Here is an 18,696-nt window from a genome sequence, read left to right on the forward strand (position 1 = left end):
TTTGTTGAAAAGTATTCTTTTAGGGCTTCTTCTTTATTTCTTTATTTTAAATATTTACAAATAAAAACAAATTTTGCCACAACTTTGATTAATTTTTCAAATGACCAGTGATATACACAGCAGTACTTGGAACAGTAAAAATTACCAATAGTTTAATTCTGGATTTTTTTCCCTGCCCGAGGTGTGTATTTTTAACACTGTATACTCATTGTTTGCCCCGAAGGCTTGTGATGCTCCAGATGGTTCCAATTCGATACTTTCCACTTCCAAGGAAATGGTTAGATATTATGGGCAATAAGAAATGTTTTAACTGAACAAGCTGGCCAGAGCAAGCAGTTCCAAAACTGTTTTGTCCTCTACTTGTCTCGTGCAATGGCTATGGCGACATTATATGCAACAGTCAGATTCTTGTAAGTCATTTCATCTGTGACCTTCTTTGTCTTTAGTTTGGCCATCAAGTCAGTCTGGATAACCAGACAGTTTATGGGGGTTCTCCTGTAATCAAATTATGAATCAACAAGAAACAGCTTTATTCACATTGCAAGATTGTTAATGTCAACTAACTGCTCCACGTCAGGAAGTTGATGTCACTATTCAACTGTTTACATCAAAAGAAGTGGCACAAGCAGAACTTTGTCTTATAAGTGGACAGCACTGTTTATGGATGCATGAAAGGAGGCAATAAACTGTAACATCAGAATTTCAAAAAATTAATACTTTACAAGTGGTACACAGCACCTTGGAGCAGGCCCCAAGATAGGGGAACAGGAGTTTTTGAAGTTTTGTGTGATATTAAGTTAACTTCAGAATCAAGGTGCTCTCTTTAAATAGTCCGCTATGTTGAGTATTTACAAGTGTCCACTCCTTTCTTTGCACAGAATAAGCACTACGGTCAAAATAACACCAACGCTTTCATCTGTCTTGCCAAAAAGCTTGGACGCAGGCTCGCTTGCTTCAAATTTCACTTGAGGGCATTTACATTTTTTTCAAATGGTGACTAATATTCAAAATAAAACCAGGGTGGGAGAGGGGAAGAGGGAGGGGTTGATGTACCCAGAGTCCTTCTCAGCTAATGCAGTAACCAGCCGCTGTCTTTTCATTACAAAGTTTCTGCAACAAGGAATGAAGCCACAATGTGCACATTAAGTCCACGGGCAAAGGTCACACACAACTGCCTCCTCAGATGTTCATTCTATGGACTGTTCGTGGTTCTGTGGTGATGTCTCCTGTGAGCCCTGATCGGTAGGTTTATCAACCTCCCCCTGCTTTTCTACATCGTCAGGCTCCGCCCCTGTCTTTCCTTCATCCTCCTCATCGCTGGTTCTGATGAGATTCACTGAGGCAGCTGTGTAAGACAGAAAGTTTACCATCAGCAACAGACAAAAATATATCTCAGGGATATCAGCTTTGAATACAAGACATCCGAAGAAGTTTCCAAATGATGTCTCGATGGTTCACTGACACTTTCAGACGTGAGATATAAATCAAATGTTGGGTCCAAAACATGCCGTCAAAACAATATCCCGCTGACTTGAAAAAATCAGCTTCCTGACAAGCATATCTACTACAGCAAAGAGTAAATCCTCTGGTGCTTCCAAAACCATACACACTCATAAAAGATTAATCGTTCATACGGCATTACCGCAAACCTTCTCAAATTTACAACAAAAGTGGCCAGCAGTTAAAATGCATCCTGCAAGATTCAGATGCTTGTATGGACAGGCTAGGTTTACATGTATCTCCACCTGTCACTGAGTAAGAACAACTTGTCTGGATAAGAGGAAGGATACAAACTATCAAAATTCCTACCTTCGAAAGCCCCAGGATACTCAGATGCCAACCTGTCTTTAAGCACACTGAAAAAAGAAGAAGAGGTCTATAAGTACATGTACATGTACATGTAATTTGTTCATGGTGGCTTACATCAGAGACAAATATGCAACTGGATGGTCAGGCAAACTGGGAGAGGAACTGAAAATGTACAAAACCTCCTAGTGCCTTTTGCTTTTGTCTTATCCGAGGCCGAGTGACTTCGCTATTTCTTGATTTTGTTGGTTTACCTTTCATTCCAGTGATGGATATGTCCAATGTGCATTGAAGAGGACACTGAAAACGCAGTAAAATGCTTTAAAACCCCCACTTACATGTATTTGAAATAAAATGCAAATCTGGTAGATAAAGAAGTCTACCCATCCTTAATCAGTACAGGAACAAAGAGAAAGGCTACAACACAGATGCAGAAGTAAATTACCACAATGTAAATTACCATTCTTGATGGATGTTTACGTGCATCCGACTTTATACTGCTTCCCAGGAGAAGGGATAAAAGAAATTCAACCTACTGTGACAGAGATATAGTCGAATGCTCTGAATCAAACTTTCTGCCTCATAGTAAGATGGTGTGGATGACACTACATGCACAGATATTGGCATACCAATACTACTGAGAAAATAAACACTTTGGAAAATCAGAATCTTATAAGAACCAAGCTGTTAGAATGGTATATTCTGGAAAGTATTTTTTCTCTCGCTCTGATTATTTTTGAGTACTTCTGTCCAAAAGCAGTGTTTCTCTCACTGCTTTCAAGATGACCAACTCATTATTTGGTGGTAAAAAGTGCTTGAAAGAACTCCACTACAAATCTACATGTACTTTATAATATACACAAACACGACTCACTGTGAAAGCCACTTTGGAGTAGAAAGTCCTTTAGAATAATTTTACACAGAGTAAATCAATAGGAACCTGCAACATTTTTCACCAGGAGTATGCACTTTCATCAGGATGCCAAACTGAGTGATACATCAAAACAAAAAACTCAGATTTGCTCTTTCCAATGCGAATGAAAACTCAAAAAGTGGCTCTAGCGACTTAAGACTTATTTTCACAGAGTGGGTCACAAATATGCCAGTTACAAATCTCATTGGCCCAGATAATTCCTAGACTTGTTCCCAGTACCGTATCTTCCTGAAGATCATGTCCAAGTCCCTCTTCAACTCCATCAACACCTGAGTGTGCTCCTTGAACTGCTCCACCGTCTTCTCGTATCGGCTGGCCGACAGCTTGTTGAAGTTGGACAGCATCTCGTTGGTCTTCTCAAAGCGGCTCAGCATGCGCACTTGGGCCTGGAGGATGGCTGTCGTGTCCTCCCGGTTTACCATGGAGGTCAGTGAGCTGATGAAGGCATCCGAGGCCGGCGTTGTGGAGGTTGCCATAGCAACAGCTCTTCGTCTTTTACTGTAGTCTAATGTCGTTGGGATGGTCGACAACTGATGACGCCCTACAGGACCATGTGACTGTCACCAGCTACTGCTTCAATCTTTCCATTTAGCAATCACCATTCTGATAATGCATTGTGGATAGTAACAATGAGGTCATTTGTGTATGGTGAATCTAGTTGGCAGATTCCACCAAAGAGAAACACTTGAAGCACCAAGCCAAGGTGAATTTCCATTGGCACCAGAACTGCAGAGCCAAATATCTGTTGCCACAGAACAAAAACCTGAAGAGGTAACTGTTTCTCTTCAAGTTATCTTTGCTGAGTATTCAGTACATGTAATTTTGCTTTCATCAAATTGTCTGATGCACCTCAGTGAAGTGCAATACGATAGGTCTTGGTAATCTCCACAAATCTGTTCTAAGGATGTTACCTGTTCAAGAGGAGAAACAAGGAAACTTCTAGCACTCAGTATGGGTACACGAACATGTCATGTATGCAACAGAGAAAGATCCATGCTTAATGTTAGGAATAGTATGATGTCAAATTCTGAACTCAGGAAAAGGCACCTGTTGCTGAGGATTACTGTGTAAAATTGCCATAGGCCTAGTATGAATATTACAAAGTCTGGTTTTCTTTCCCTTTATTAGTATTGCTTTTCTGAACACAAAGTACCCCAAGAACTATTGGGCTCATCATTCATGTCATTTGGTTTCTTCGATCTGAAAGAGGTAGAACAAGAAGCCCCATAATTCTAGGGGTAAACACATGCAACACACTCAACCATAGCTGTAGGCCTAGAGGCTGTAGCTACTGACTGTAATTATTTGGACTACTTTAGGCTAACATGCTACATGGCCTGACTAGAGTCTGTGCTACAGCTAGGAGGAGTGGGGCTAGCTATATAATGAAAGTACTCAGACTGGCTGCTGTTAATTTCTGTTGCACCGGTCTGCAGCTTTGCAAACAGGAACCTGACCCTTCCATAACCACTGATAACGACAGATCTCAAACTTTATGTCCATTATAAAGCACAACCATGCACAAGCACTGCAGTCAGTTTTGAAACTATCGAACACACGAAATCATTCTTTCAAAACTTAAGGAGGTGGCACTCACCCTGTTTAGCTGTTAATGACTCTTGGGAAACAGTGCTCTCGCTACGCTAGCCTAGCCTGTGTTCAAACCACTGATCTCTGTAATAAATCTGGATAGCGCATGGAAGTCGCCATCTTTAGACTCTTTCTCATAATACTACTCGAGAGGTTGAACAAAATGTAAAAATTATTATTATATCCTGGACAAATAAAGCATAAAATGTAAAAAAACATATAAAATAACACTTCATTTAATTTGATTTGCATGGCGATTCGGTATTTGTTGGTATGAAAGTCTAAAATGGTGCTATATAGGCCTAAAAATGGGCGTGCGTTATATTTGTGTCCATAGTTAGTTGTACGCATTAGTATACAGCACACCCCCGTTTACTTGGGTTTAGTACAGTGCTGGTGCATGCCACAGCAGCGCTAGAGTACATGTAACTGTCCTACGAATGATGAAATTACCGAATTAGTCATGCAAACGTGACGACGATGCTATTAATGATGTGATCATACGTGCTCAGGTACGGTAGGCATAGCCTTTGGAGGTAGAAACTATTTTCCGTAGCATTCTGAACATGCTGAAAAACCTTGTCATGCGCTTTATTCCTTTATGGTTAGCAGCATGGTCACGTGATGGTTAGGACCCTAGCTATTCAGGAAGTAGGCCCTAGGCCACCTTTGCGATTACATGTAGGCATTGCAGTTTGGTTTTCTCAATTTAGCCTACAAGTTCACAAAATATGTATCACTATCACCAACGGAAAGAGTTCCAAATTTATACCGTGGAGGTGTGATTCTACCTCCATGTTTATACGGACACCACTTGACGACCCCGTGTACAAACCCTATGACAATGAGACTGGTCTGAAAAATTCAAAGTGTTTTCTATGTAAACGACTTGGTTTTTCGCTCCTAAATTGAACTTTCCTGGACATTTTTTCCTTTCCAATGGCTGTCACTGTAGGGAATAATTACTGACATCTGTATACTGGTATATGGAACTCTTCCCTCCATGCCCTCATAAACGTTACTACAGCCTCAGGTACAGCAGAACAGTAAACACTATGACTATGATCACTCAGTCATTACTTAAATTGGACCTTTGCAGCTTCGGGAAATCCTCCTTTTGCCTAGAAGTGAAGGATCAGTGAGTCAAATGCTTTTTTGGTCCACAATTTCGCTGTCAGTAATAAATATTGAAGCTACCAGTATTTGATCTGATTAATTTGCAGTAAATTAGGCAGAGTTCCACATCTGGCCACCATCTGGAGTTCTTTTCCCCAGATGATTTTAGCTTTACTCATCATGCAAAACATTCTGCAGTAAATGGTCTTGTCTTCAATGAAAATACAAGATTACATGATGTATGGGGCAGCGCGGACATCCGGGAGTTTCACAAAAATATGAGTACAGTAGCAACCACACCCTACCGATTAAAACAACTGCAACGAGTGCACGCGTATGTACAGATCAAAGACAGATTGTATAACCCGATCCTCGGACTGCCTGGTGCATGCGTACGTCACCAAGGTAGCTATTTTCACAGGCGCAGTACCTGTCATTTTGCAAGAATCCCGGATGTCCGCGCTGGCCCATACGATGACTGTGGTACTGGAGGAGGAGGCCTGTGGGTTGCAGTCATTCAGTTGACTTTTCCTTCTCCTGACATCTACACATATTGCAGCCACTGTTTTGTCCTGGTCTTAACTAGTGAGTAGTATTGTTTGTGTTATTGTTCTTGATGCCAAATATATAATAATAATAATTAGGTGGATGTACATGTATATGGAATTCTTGATGTGCCTGACATGTTTGGTCCAGACTTCCGTACATGTTTGTGTATTGGGTGCCATCGGTTGATCTTTGCCATCACTCGATCTTAGCTCGGTATCTGTTGATCTTACTGCATGATTTGTTGATAGTTCTGCCCTCTGCCAATCACCTTTTTTTCGACCAATCATGCCCAACATAAGCAGTTTTGGCAGTGACCAATAAACTACGTAACTACGTTTGCAAATTCTGTGCAGGATTTTTAGTCAACAACTTTAATGCACACTGGAACTTCTTTGCTCTGCGTTGACCCGTTAAGTGGCTTGTCATCATGCTGCGAATTCTTGAATTGATTGACAATGCTTGAGGAGCCGCACAGCCTGGAAGACTGGGTGGCTGTCAAAGAGGCACCCTTTGACTCTGACGAGCCCAAGAAAACCAGCCTCCGCTTCCTCGTCAACTGGAACCCCCACGAGAGGAACCTCAGCATCACTTGCCACGAGAGCAGACCTCGCAATGTCAAGCGTACTCTCAAGAATTCGGCCAAGTCGGCACCAAGGGCGGATGCCGTCCGTAGCCCGGAGGATCTCCGGAGCTGGTCGGGGATCTTCACCCTCCAGGACATCAGCTACGCTCACCAGCAGCTGTGTCTGGTCAAGCCCGACCTGGAGCGCCATCCCCCAAATGTGCCCTATGAGCCGCGGGGATTTTGGAGTCTGCTCTACACCGTCGAGGTTCCAGATGACTTTGACCAACAGCTGGAGCTGTACCTGTCAGCAGCCGCCCAGATCTGTGGGAACAAACTCCTGACTGACTATCTCTTCAACAGGGACCCAGTGGCCGACGAACAATACTTTGAGAACTGCAGTGAGCTGAGGCAGAAGGCCTATGCCGAGCACGAAACCCGTTTGGTGGACAGACTCAGGGAGTCCTTGAAAAGGAGCACCGACTTGGTCACCATGTTAGACATGATCGAGTTGTACTCAGAAATTGATTCCAATCTGGCCGAGTTGGCAGTAGCGCGGGCAGAGGCTTTCAACGTCATGCTGCAGCCCTTCTTGGACATGAGGGAGCTGTCCTTCAATAGGCTCTTGCGACTGCAAGACGAGCTGGAGGATGAGTTCATGAGCCAAGGGAGGAGAGAGAAATGCCTCATGGAGTACAGCGAGTGGCAGGAGGATTACGTAGGAGCGATTGAATCCATTAATGAAATCAGAGTCAAATACTTTGCTCGGTGCATCCAGACCACTCAAGGTAGGCTCTAATGCTTCCTGGCAAAAAATTGACATATTTCACGGTATATGTCATGTCCTGACCTGTTCAGGTTTGTCATGTCTGTCAGGTGTCGCTTGTTACATGTATGTCATACCATGTTATGCGATATGTCATGCCATGTCATGTGAATTCCAGCAGCTGCTAACATGCTGTGACCTTTGGCAAGTCATTTGATCCTTTTTGCTTCTCTTCATCCTGTTTAAGCAGATTTGGTTACCATGTTACCTTATACTCGCCAGTGATCAAATTAGATACTTGTGGTTTGGGAAATGTTAAATGGGCTCATTGAGTAGGGATGATAATTTTGTACTTGACTTGGTTGTAGAGCGATAAAATAATCGATTGTTAAAGTTGAGATGTGGCTGAAAATTCCAGATATTGTTAAACAGCTGAAAAGACTATTAAGCGTAAATTGTAAGACAAGGCGTTTCTGTTTTTTCCCCGGCACCAGATGTGATAAGCCAGTTGGAAAATGACAAGCACAAGTTTGGCAAATCCACCTGGGCCATGTGTGGGGAGAATCGGCTGCGCGACATCCAGCAGATGCTGTCAAAGGAGAAGATTCAGTTGCTTCAAGCCAAGCAGGAGAGACACAAGCATCACATCGAGAAGATCCAACAGGAGGTACGTGTATGTAAGCAACTGATTACTGCTGACAAGGACAAGGCTTTGTTGTCTCACACTGGTCGTAAAGGTCTTCCTTCCTAATAACATTGTACCAACCAAATATTTGGCCAATTTCTTTGTATCTCGGAAAGAATTTGTGTGAAAACAAAATGGTGCAAAGAAATTTTGTTCTTTAAAATGGGCATAAAATGGATAAATGTAAAAAATAGCCAAACAGAATTAACCTCTTTTAACATAAGATTTGCCTTTGAGAAAGGACCTGTTAGGGTGAAATGTCAGGTCTTTGTTTCCAGTAAAAAAAACATAATTTTTGATTTCTTGTTTGCAAGCATGCTACATATATGTCACTGCAGGAGAAATTGTCCCCTTACATTTAAAGTGTGTACCAGCATGGCTGCTATGAGTATCGACAAGAATGCAATATCAAAGCAGTGCTCTGAAATATGCGATTGCCGAGCTTTCGGTAACTGAGTACCTTCTTCAGGGCAAGCAGATTCAGTTTGATATTCTGATCACGGTGCTATGCAGCCCTTCCATATTTGGCTGTTATGAGTAGCCTTGTTCATATCTGGCCTTCAACATTTGGCCAGTTTAGGGGGCTAACTCAGAAGTGTTGCTTGCTTTCACAGTGGGATTCCCTAGACACCATGCAAGTAAAATACTCTACTGCTGCCTGTGTACATGTACATGTCTGAGTTTTAGGCAAAGCCGTGGGCCAGTACCCTCCAGTACTGGAATGTTATCAGTGTCATTTGCATGTGTAATCACTATCATTGTGAATAGTGTACCACATTAACGCTTGCTGTCAACTTATACAGGAGCTCTCTTTCAATCATATGACACACCGGTGTAACAACAGCATTGTGATTAGGACACTTCAAAGTCAAAATATAGGTGATACCTTTCAGTTTTGGTGGTACAAAGGGTTTACACGTACTGTAGGTCACTTGTAAATAGCTAAAGTTTTCCTTGTCAATGCCAAAGAAGAGCTTTACCAAATTTTGGTCGTATCAAAGTTATTTCTTTTGAAAACACTGAAATAGATTTCTTTAAATTTCAGTTCTGGGCAACATTTGGGTGGGTCAGGTGAGAATGGGGGACACGTAACTGTCACCCTTATCAAAGTCACCCAATGGACTTTCTCGTGAGGGAAAAAAGGAAAGCGCTGTGATGGGGCAAATACCATTAATAAAAAAGAATACGAAATGCCACTCTATTCTAGCGCATTATAGCACTGTTGCCGCCTTTAACATTGGTCATGACAGTCATGTACATCTATACATACATATATATTTAACCCTAACCCCTTAGGCTCTTGCACTAGAAAGCACACTGAACCTCACAAAATCCAACAGGTTCATGTACTTGTCTATGTACATGTACTTGTACATGCAGGTCACTGTACGAAACCTGATAAACTCCAACAGAATGAGCCCGTTGGAGTTTGAGTGATATGGTATGGATGGGTCTATGCAGTATAGGATGACTTGCATTGAACAGTACCAAACCTGACAAAATCAAGCATAGTCCAACAACTGGTATAGCAAGTCACATTCTGCACACAATGAACCCTGTGTGTCCCAACTCACACAGGATCCAACATTATCTCCCTGGGCCTTTCATCCCAAGTCTCACAAAATTCAAGAAGAAGTTCATCAGGTACTGTACCTCACAAAACCTGTTCTTGGACTATGGCAGGTTTAGAGTGGTTAGGGTTAAACTGTAATATTAACCAGATTTCAGGCTTCACTGACGTTTCTCTTCTGTGCTTCTCTCGCTCTCCCTTCTTCTCAGATGGCAATGCTTGATGAAGGACCCAACTATGTCAACGAGTTGGAATCCCTGGAACAGTTGGCCTTCGACCTCCAGATCAAACTCTACGACACCCAGCTGGATGTGCTGAATGAACGTGATAAGATGCACCGTCGAGAGCTAGCCATGATCAAACAACAGCTGAGAGGTGAACTGATGAAACTAAAGAACAAAGCATCTCTGTTCTGAACCAATTTGGCAGGAAGCTATTGAGAACATTCTACTCTCCCACCACCCTCGGACGGATGCCAGTCCACTGCTGGTCGCTCCTTTAAACTAATGTCGCTTCTCAATGGGGGTGAAGTGGCTTGCACAAAGACACACCTTAAAGGCAACAGGTGGATTTGAACCCCTGACCCCATCATCATGAGTTAAAGAACCTTACAGTTAGACCACACTACCCTAAAACTGGCTAGTAAAGTACCAAAATCTCAAAACAGGCTGATGAATAGATGGTGGTATATTCACGTTTCTTGGAACATCTGGTCCAAAGAAGGAAATTGTGTAAGAGCTACTTTTACTTTTACCTGAAAGCAACAGGGAGAATGTTATATCCACAGTTGTAGCTCCAATTTAACATTTGCTCTAATCCCTGCCAAATCCTTCAAAACCTACCACAAGGTTGCAGAGAATTAGAAAAAAGGTTACAGCTAGAAAGATGATATTTTCATGGAGGAGTTGGGTTGGCATAGTGGTATTATCTTTGCCGTCCACCTCTGCTGCCTCAACTCCATTCCCACGCTGGGTGACAAGTGGATTGGTTTTTCCGTCCCTACCTGAGTTTATATTTTTTTTCTTGGTGGATTTTTGTGGAGACCTCCAGTGTTGACCATTTCTTGGCTGTCTTCTCCCCAGGGCCCAGCGAAACATTTTGATTGTAACTGATGGGGCTACCCAGGATGTCCCTTGACAGTTTAAGTTTGTTCATGTACAAAAGTGTGCCTTGGTATCCCTACAATTGACAGGATTTGGGGGAAGATTCAGGAAGGTTCCTTGAAAATGTTTACATGGTGTGAGTTATAATTTGTGGAAAGCTCCTCTGGTCTTTCAAATTAAAAACAAAAATGACAGCTGCTTGTTTTCACTTGCTCAACAGAAGCAGAAGAGGTGGACGTGTTCTTCGATGCCCTGGACAGCCTTCTGGACATCGACTTGGAGGCGGGGGAAGATGATGTGGATGAGGAAGAGGTCAGGTTGAACAGGAAGGGCAAGAAGGCAGGGATGGATCCCAGGGTTGCCGACATCCAGGCCAAGCTTAGTAAGATCAACCGGCAACGAGCCCGTATCAGAAGCAACAAGGTAACTCAACAAGACGTCTGAAAAGCATTACGTTGTTTCGCCTTTACCCACATCATCAGCGCCTATCATCAGTGCCTATCAGATGGATATAATCTTCTGAATTACTTCAAAATACCACCATACCAGATACCGGTAACTTCACCCGGTTAGATTGAAATGGTGTTGTGTCATTTGTGGCCATGTGATCCCACCTCATCCCCATTTCATCCAATTATGGGAGGAATCTAATGGATATTTTATGGTAGTCAAAGGTGTGGTCGGTGTGTTTGGATATTTTGAAAAGATACCATCATTTCACTGAACTCTAAATTTCTTTTTTTACAGCAATCCTGCGTAGCACAGCAACGAACAAAAATTGATGAGAAGAAATTGGAAGAAGAGAAATTCAAGTCCCACCATTGGGTTCAGATGGTGAGTTCCTTGTCTCACTGGCTGAATTCTTCAAAATTCCAACCATTTGGACATCCGACTTTCTCCAGCTGCCCGCCTGAATCCAGACAGACTCTTGCAGATAAACAATATCTTAGCTTGTTTGTTTGTCTGTTTGCTTGTTTTTAGAGTTTAGTTGATTGAGGTGCTATAGAGTGCATCTAGTGCATGATCTTGTATGATTGAGATGTAGGGTCCATAATAAAGACAAAGGCAAGAATTTGACTTGGAAATATTTTACCAATACTGTAGAATGATGGAGGTGTAGGGTTCACAATAAAGGCAAAGGCGAGACTTGGGAAATTTTTCCCCAATTCTGGAGATTTTCTTATCATTTTGTGCTGAAAAGATAAGCAGAATCCTAGTTACTAGGCAACAGTATTGACATACACTTGGGCGAAATTGAAAGAGCCAGGTCGGTAGTTTAACAGCAAATGCTCAAAATGAATGCGATGCAGGTCATTTTAGAACATCGAGGCACAGGTTGGAGGCCGGCCCTACCACCACGGCTGTATGCTGACTCAGTTGCACTGAGCATGTTCAAGCTGACGTGTCGTCAGGTTCTTTGTTCTTAAATGACCTTGCCTTTTTGAAATACCAAACAAACCCAATTCCTTTATTTGGATGTCTTGCTACTCTAACGTGTCACGTTCAGAAGCGGCAGCAGTTATGGGCTGAGCAGGAGCAGAAGAAAGACTTCATCCAGTCACAGAGGAAGAAGACGCTAGACAGACTTCGTAACTATAAAGTGGTAACTATTGTTAGCCCATGGTCTTTATGGGTGCATTTGAGCGAGCTACTCGTGTCAACACAAGTATACTCCTGAGCGCTCGAAAGGCTGGAATACAACTCGTGGGTCAGCGAGAGTGCACTAAAGCTGACAGGGAGTATTTTCCTGCACCCGAGTGCAATGCGCACGCATCCTACTCGTGTTGACAGGAGTAACCGCACGAACGCACCCTATGAATGTAGGGTGGCAGGTGAAATTTGAAGTCCATCAGGAATGAAACTTGAGACCACTGGATTTCTGTTCATTTATTTTACCAGCTGAGCTGTCTGAATTTTCAAGATTCTGGGATGGGTTGTCATTGCGCACAGTGAACCCATTATAAGGAATGTAGCCAAGAATTGGACATAGTGGAAAGTACTGCAAAACTTTGCAGTGACACTGCAAAGTTTTTGACAGGCAGGGAGCTCGTGCAAACATAAAGACTTGTTTTCCAAAAATATCTGAGATTTTCTCGTCAGTTTCTGTGATACTAACGTCGCAGGGGACTCTTTTTTGTATCTCTTGGCTGTACAGCTTTGGCTAAATTTTGTGAATAAGTCTCTTCAGAGCAACTGTTCAACAGTTAAACCTGTGGAATGTGCATTAATAAATGGCATCGATGTGGCATTTTGTTCTGGGCAGAGTCATCCCAGCCCAAAGATGCTCAAGCCCCAACAGTACAAGAATGGCGCCAAGAAACGGGAAGCCAGCAGCAAGACAGGGGCCGAGCTGGGTAAAGCAGAAGAGCAGAAAAAAGCAGCAGCTGCTAGGGACAAGGCCCGACGCTCCTACCAACCACCCAAGCCAGTGGCATCAAAGACAAAAAGCTCCAAGGCAACCAATGGAACTGTACCAGGTGCTGTGCCAGCAACCCGTGGCAATCAACCTCTAGCCCTGCCTGGTCCCCCTCCCCCACCCGGTCCCCCACCCCCGCTGGCTCCCCCACCCCCACTGGCTCCCCCACCCCCTCCACCAGCTTGTCCCCCTACCCTGGCACTACTGGCAGGCACGAGGGACCCAAAGACTGTCGATATGGAGAAGAAAGACACAGGAGACAGGGGACTAGACCTCAGTGCGATTTTAAAAGCTAGAGGAAATCTGCAGAAGTGCCCAGCTGACCACTCTGGAGGAGCCAACCAAGGTGAGTGGGAGTAGGAAGAGAGCTCATGGTTGTTGGTATAGTCTCTACTCATGTGTCTATCATGGATTGAATGTGAGGTTGAATTAAAGCAATGGAAAAAGTTTATTACAAATTGATTTCATTTGTGATGATAAATGATTAATATTTGTGATTTTTTTTATTTTTGAAAGCGAGGCATGGAAAGTATAATAGTCTGGCACCATTACATTGAATATGATTCAGGAAACATGGCTTCCTTGTGAATATGGTCTGTAATTAGAACACAACTCTCAAGTAATGTTGCTTGTTTGATTGTTCTCCTTTTAGAGATGGAGAAGAAGGAACATTAAGAAGTCCTCATTTTGACACACTATTCAGTGTTGGACTCATAGAAAATACATGAATATTCCTGTGGAAGACTGAATGGTCTGTAACCCCAAAGTGGTTCTGACAACTTGTAACTCATTTTCCCAGACTGGTCACATTTGAGAGGTTTCAACACGGGATCTTGGAAATATGGCCAAATTTGGCTAAATAGAGTAGCATAACTGTTGGTGGAAGATAGGGGGGACGATCCAAAAACTTTACATGTATGTGCCAGCAAGAGATGTTAAGATGGCAACTGCAGTGCACCCTAATAGTGATGCAGCCTTAACCACTTGCTGCCAGGGAGCCCAGTTTCGGAGACGTGGGCTTTGTACGTATTGCTGGGGTGCCCGAAATCAGACAAAAGAGCTGGGTCTTGTAACAAAAGACTGTGCTCGGAACAAAAGACCAAGCTGCTGGGAATTGGCAAAAATTTTTTCCGTTGTCAATAGCAGAGGAAATCCGTCATTGTTTTGAAAGATTATACCACTGTTTGTGGCATTCAGTGCGAGCAGCTTACCACCGGGGACAAAAGCGCTCCAGCGATGTATGATACAGTACCGCTGCATGCTAATCTGGCCCCTATTGAAAAGACGCCAGCAGCGCACTGTGCCAGTTTCAGGGAACAAAAGAAACTTATGTAACACTTCATAATCTGGGCTCTTTTCACAAGGTGGCAGGCATGGTTGAAATACTCGGGCATCAATAGATATTGTCTGTCAGATTGGAGTAGCCACCAGACAGTCACTCCATGGGGTTTAGGCGTTCAGGCAAAAAATAAGAATTTTTGAAACTTTTGAAAACCGAAGATATTGAAAAATCGCCCGTATGTAGGCACTGCCTTTTTAAAAGCGACCGGCAGGAAATGGTTTAACTGAATTTTAAAACTGAAAATGAACATAGATATCCAATTTGTTTTTTAATGAAACCAAGCAAGAAAACAGACAGAGCCACCAATAGTGCCAGCATGTCATTAGTCAATACAATGCAAGATAAGAAGTTAGTATATCCCTGAACTGATTGTTATTCTGCATCTTTTTGTGGGATCAGATCCAATGGTGGCCACGCTGGCCAACATTCGGCAGGGTGTGAAGCTGCGCAACATCCAGAGAGACCCCAAAGGCACGTCCTCCCCGTACAACAGCTTGGAAAACACGGAGCTAATGGCAGCCATCAACCGCATCCGAAATCGCACCGAGATAGAGGTGGACTCGGACTCAGATGTGGACTTCAGTCCTTGATCGCAAGAACTTCACTGGTTAGTGCATGTAACAGCTGTGCAAACTGCACATCAGTGGTAGGAACATAGTCCATGCTTAGCAATGACATCAGTTGTATTGTTCATATGCATGAAATTCAGCCAGTGAAATTTACTTCATTGTTGACCCGATGCTTAATCTCTGGAGTGCCGACACGTAATTCAGGGACGGTTTGATCTGCGGACATGTACGTTTGTTGAGAAATGTCAAATGGTAAAGTTTTCCAAAAAGACTTGTAAATACAGGAATGTTGCAGATAAATTTGTAAATTTTTATGATTATGTATATATATTTCAAACAAAGGAATTTATAAAGTACATGTAAATTAAATATAATTTAATGCTCACACTTCAAACTCAATTTACTTTGGGGACATTTCTACCCACTGACACCCAGCTGACCAGGCTGTCAAAATCCAACTTTTGTTAATGCGTGGCATGGAGCCCGTTGCCTTGCTTGCTCTGTATAGGCGGTTGGTCGGTCTAGCGGCTTGCCTGCAGTTCACAACAGACAAGTTTGTTGGTCTTTTAGGGCAGATGTTGTCACTAATGGTTTCTTGTAGGGATTTTGCCACTTTTGAGAATTTTCCAGCTTGATGAAGGGGTTGCAAGTTGCTTTAGATGAGTTTAGATGTCGGAATGCATTTGACTCGTAGGCATTGCTCTGAATTTTTTTAATACATGTTAGCCAGAAATCCTGCCTGGGAAGGGCAAAAGATTGTCTTAAAGGAACCAGGAAATAGAAATATTTTCATAAATTTTCCTAAAAACCCTTGAAATTGCATCTTTTGGTTTCAATTAACCTTATGTTGAATTTTTGTTTTGCAATTGTAACCATATTTTGATGTTTTTATGCTATTGCGTATTTCCATATTCATGAGCAGAACTATGATGTCATCCAAGGCACTGAATCTCGATATTTCACGGATTTGTACTCAGATAATTTCTTGATTTTTTTAACCACTGCTTTGGCAGATTTTATTTTCTTTGCCAATTTTTTGCTGTGTAAGTATATGGCAATAATCCAGCGAGGCTGGAATTGTTTGAGTCGGCTTTCGGAAACAAATTCCCATTGTCAAGGGTTTAAAAATTTGCAGCATGTGATTTTTCTGTATTGTCATTTAAGACAGTTCAAGTAACTGCCTGCAAACGGACACCAAAACACAAAACAACTCTCGGGTTGAGTTTTGCAAAATTTTATTTTGCTCTTGTTCATTTCTCCAGTTGCATGAACCCTAATTTTTAGCACCATACCTCAAATCTATTAAAGCAAAGCATTTGCCACATAAGAATGGTGAAATTCTACAGCCAGTTTGCATAAATGCTAATAAATGAATAGATTACTCTTACTTTAGGTGAAGTGCCTTTTATTTTTTTTTTCACAAACAAATGCCACTTCTTAAACACAAGTTTAAGAATCATTGGAGCTATTTACCAGTCTCAAAATGGTCACCATTGGAATAAGTAATTCTCCATTTTGGTCCAGAGTTACAGCTGCTTCATGCATGCTGCAAAAATGCATTCGAATCACCCATTCTCGTACAGAGATTAAGGGAGTTCAGTGTCATGCAAATGTATTTACCGCGCAAATCAAATGCAAAGTACAATCTTTTTGGTTTTACTTGCTCTAGAAAGTTCTCGGCTAGAAAGTCAGACTAATGCTCGTCTAAGTAGCCCAGCTTGTCCAAACACAAACACACAGATGTGGTGTGACGAGCAGTTTATGGGACACCGTTTCTATTTTTGCAAATATGGCATATGAGAAGTTCACAACCGCGAAACGTATACGACAAAGATACTAAAGAAAAAACATATCACGCAAAACCAGGTCTGCATATGGCCTACTTAAAGCAAACCAACATGGGCACTTCAGATTGTAAATTGCACATGTATGGTTTGATCTCCAATCCAAATGGCGTACATGTACTCACAAGCTTAATTCATTCTAGACGTAAAAACCAATGCTTAAATAAACTCGCTGTGCAACTTACACGTATTTATGTTGTTGCTGCAGTAACAAATACCTTCCTGAAAATGTAGCTTTTAGAGTTAAAAAAACAAAAGCATGCGTTATTTTCTTAAGCCACTCCCATTTTGCAAACTTCTGAACAGAGTAAGGGACTTACATCATCAAAATACATCAGGTGCATGTACGAGTAAACAAAAGAGATATTTAACTCAAATATTAGTTGAAGCTTAAGGCACAGTACACGCTGGTTTGAATGGCAATATTTGCATAAAGTTTCCGTCAACTGACACAGGGTTAGATTGGAATAAAATGTACTTTAAATTACTATTGTTTTATAAGGCACTATTGTTGGTTATTACCATGGGCAGTCATTGTCAGAGTTAATGGAATTGTGAAATTATTACAGGACAATAAAAATCAACAGAAGGAGTGTTGTCACTCACGTTGAAGAGTTTCTTTTTGGTAATATGTTAATTTGTATGGAAGAGTATCAGGATTTAACAAACCTTTCATGCCGGAGGCCTATGCATTATTGCCGAACAACTGGAACAGTTCATGTTGTGGCTCCAAAACTGTACATGACAGGAATCTCATTAGCAATAACTACATGTACTTGTACATTATACAACTTACATTAAACAAGGCATTTGTGCCTTCAACCATGCAACAACACAACCAAACCTACCCAAAAAATCTTCGTTGACCTACATGTACCATGATCAGTCACATCTATTTACAATCAACAAACAAGGCCACAAAATGTCTACAGACGTAACTATATCTCATGGATTATTGCTGCGTTTGTTATAATCTTGTCTATTACTGGGTAGCACTATGGGTGCCTAAACTACCTTCACGGAAAATCGTACATATCTATCATACAATTCATACAACTTCAAATATCAAAACAGGTTAAATGTGAAATTGCAAATGGAGCTGTTTGTTTTCAAACCTGAAGTCTACATGTACCTGGCTCTGCTCGGTAAACCCTGCAGTACGCTTTTTCAAAACATTTTGTTTCAAAGTTACGAAAGCTGCTGCGCCAAACGTCCAACGACATTTGGCTGAAATCATCTATGGCCTTCCGGCTATGCCCTCAATTCATGGTTCTACGTGCTTCTGGCTTTTTTTAACACAAAAAATACAAAATGCAGGAATGAAGTTAATTTAACAGTGACCAATTGATTAATAGAGAAATATATACAGAAAAAGTCCACAGCAAGAAATTTCACTTTCGAAAATCAGGAAAATTTTTGTCCGAGCAACCTTTGTTAAGTGGGGAAGGTTTTTTCTTAAAGGTTCAACCCCAAAAAGGCAACTTGTTTGTCACACATTTGTCAGCTAAGATCAACATTTAAGTTGGTCCAACAATGGATCCCTACTTACAGTTTAATATAAAAAACCTTTGAGCTACATTTTCAAATATGACAGCAAAAACTGGAAATTTCATTTTAATAAAAGTTACCAAGTATCCACAGTATAGCAGTATATCAAGCACTGCTCTATTTGCCGTAGAACTTCTTGTTTAGCAGGAAGATGAGCAAGTTGACGTTAATCTTGGCTCTGCCAAACATGTTCATGACTGCAGCCCCCTCGTACTGCAGTTGTAGAAGATCCTACAAGGAACAAAAAAGGGGAAAGGGAAGAAAGCTTCATGTCACAATCATCCAAGAATAGCATA

General features: G+C 41.8%; 3 protein-coding genes across 7 annotated transcripts in view; 1 reads left to right on the plus strand and 2 right to left on the minus strand.

The window, feature by feature from the left end:
* Positions 1-14: 14 nt before the first annotated feature.
* Positions 15-4,922, minus strand: LOC110987120 (kxDL motif-containing protein 1-like). 3 transcript variants are annotated; one of them, XM_022249572.2, is made up of 4 exons: positions 4,784-4,922; positions 2,960-3,651; positions 1,810-1,856; positions 15-1,345 (listed from the first exon to the last, which is right to left on the minus strand). In XM_022249572.2, exons 2-4 carry the CDS (start codon positions 3,214-3,216, stop codon positions 1,188-1,190), a joined length of 462 nt encoding a protein of 153 aa, XP_022105264.1. In that variant the 5' UTR covers positions 3,217-3,651; positions 4,784-4,922; the 3' UTR covers positions 15-1,187. The 3 variants fall into 3 exon arrangements, with proteins under 3 accessions (XP_022105264.1, XP_022105265.1, XP_022105263.1); XM_022249573.2 differs by lacking the exon at positions 4,784-4,922 and adding an exon at positions 4,338-4,675 and having other exon boundaries at positions 2,960-3,343; XM_022249571.2 differs by lacking the exon at positions 4,784-4,922 and adding an exon at positions 4,338-4,675.
* LOC110987119 (junction-mediating and -regulatory protein-like) lies at positions 4,693-17,464 on the plus strand. Of its 2 annotated transcripts, XM_022249569.2 has the most exons (10): positions 4,705-4,842; positions 5,554-6,031; positions 6,349-7,345; positions 7,818-7,990; positions 9,788-9,953; positions 10,902-11,104; positions 11,429-11,515; positions 12,189-12,284; positions 12,945-13,443; positions 14,839-17,464. In XM_022249569.2, the coding sequence occupies exons 3-10, from the start codon at positions 6,451-6,453 to the stop codon at positions 15,027-15,029; spliced, it is 2,310 nt and encodes a 769-aa protein (XP_022105261.2). In that variant the 5' UTR covers positions 4,705-4,842; positions 5,554-6,031; positions 6,349-6,450; the 3' UTR covers positions 15,030-17,464. The 2 variants fall into 2 exon arrangements, with proteins under 2 accessions (XP_022105260.2, XP_022105261.2); XM_022249568.2 differs by lacking the exon at positions 5,554-6,031 and having other exon boundaries at positions 4,693-4,842.
* The window catches only part of LOC110987066 (ras GTPase-activating-like protein IQGAP1), a 61,658-nt gene continuing 59,393 nt past the window's right edge, over positions 16,432-18,696 (minus strand). For both annotated transcript variants that reach the window (XM_087137423.1, XM_087137422.1), the window contains one exon: positions 16,432-18,631. In XM_087137423.1, the coding sequence (XP_086993549.1) occupies positions 18,518-18,631 (114 nt within the window). In that variant the 3' untranslated portion in view covers positions 16,432-18,517. The remainder of the gene's footprint in view (positions 18,632-18,696) is intronic.

Source organism: Acanthaster planci, linkage group LG05 (genome assembly GCF_054643075.1).
Source record: "Acanthaster planci isolate LZ-2023a linkage group LG05, COTS_SCS, whole genome shotgun sequence".
NCBI classification, from domain to species: Eukaryota; Metazoa; Echinodermata; class Asteroidea; order Valvatida; family Acanthasteridae; genus Acanthaster; species Acanthaster planci.

What these genes read in the sequence shown, in the direction of transcription:
- LOC110987120 (XM_022249572.2), bottom strand. Translation starts at nt 3,216, where the DNA reads ATGGCAACCTCCACAACGCCGGCCTCGGATGCCTTCATCAGCTCACTG. An exon ending in ATGATCTTCAGGAAGATACG is followed by an intron (nt 1,857 to 2,959) that starts GTACTGGGAACA and finishes TTCTTTTTTCAG; the next exon opens with TGTGCTTAAAGACAGGTTGG. An exon ending in GTATCCTGGGGCTTTCGAAG is followed by an intron (nt 1,346 to 1,809) that starts GTAGGAATTTTG and finishes TGTCTTACACAG; the next exon opens with CTGCCTCAGTGAATCTCATC.
- LOC110987119 (XM_022249568.2), top strand. Translation starts at nt 6,451, where the DNA reads ATGCTTGAGGAGCCGCACAGCCTGGAAGACTGGGTGGCTGTCAAAGAG. An exon ending in GTGCATCCAGACCACTCAAG is followed by an intron (nt 7,346 to 7,817) that starts GTAGGCTCTAAT and finishes CCCCGGCACCAG; the next exon opens with ATGTGATAAGCCAGTTGGAA. An exon ending in GATCAAACAACAGCTGAGAG is followed by an intron (nt 9,954 to 10,901) that starts GTGAACTGATGA and finishes CTTGCTCAACAG; the next exon opens with AAGCAGAAGAGGTGGACGTG.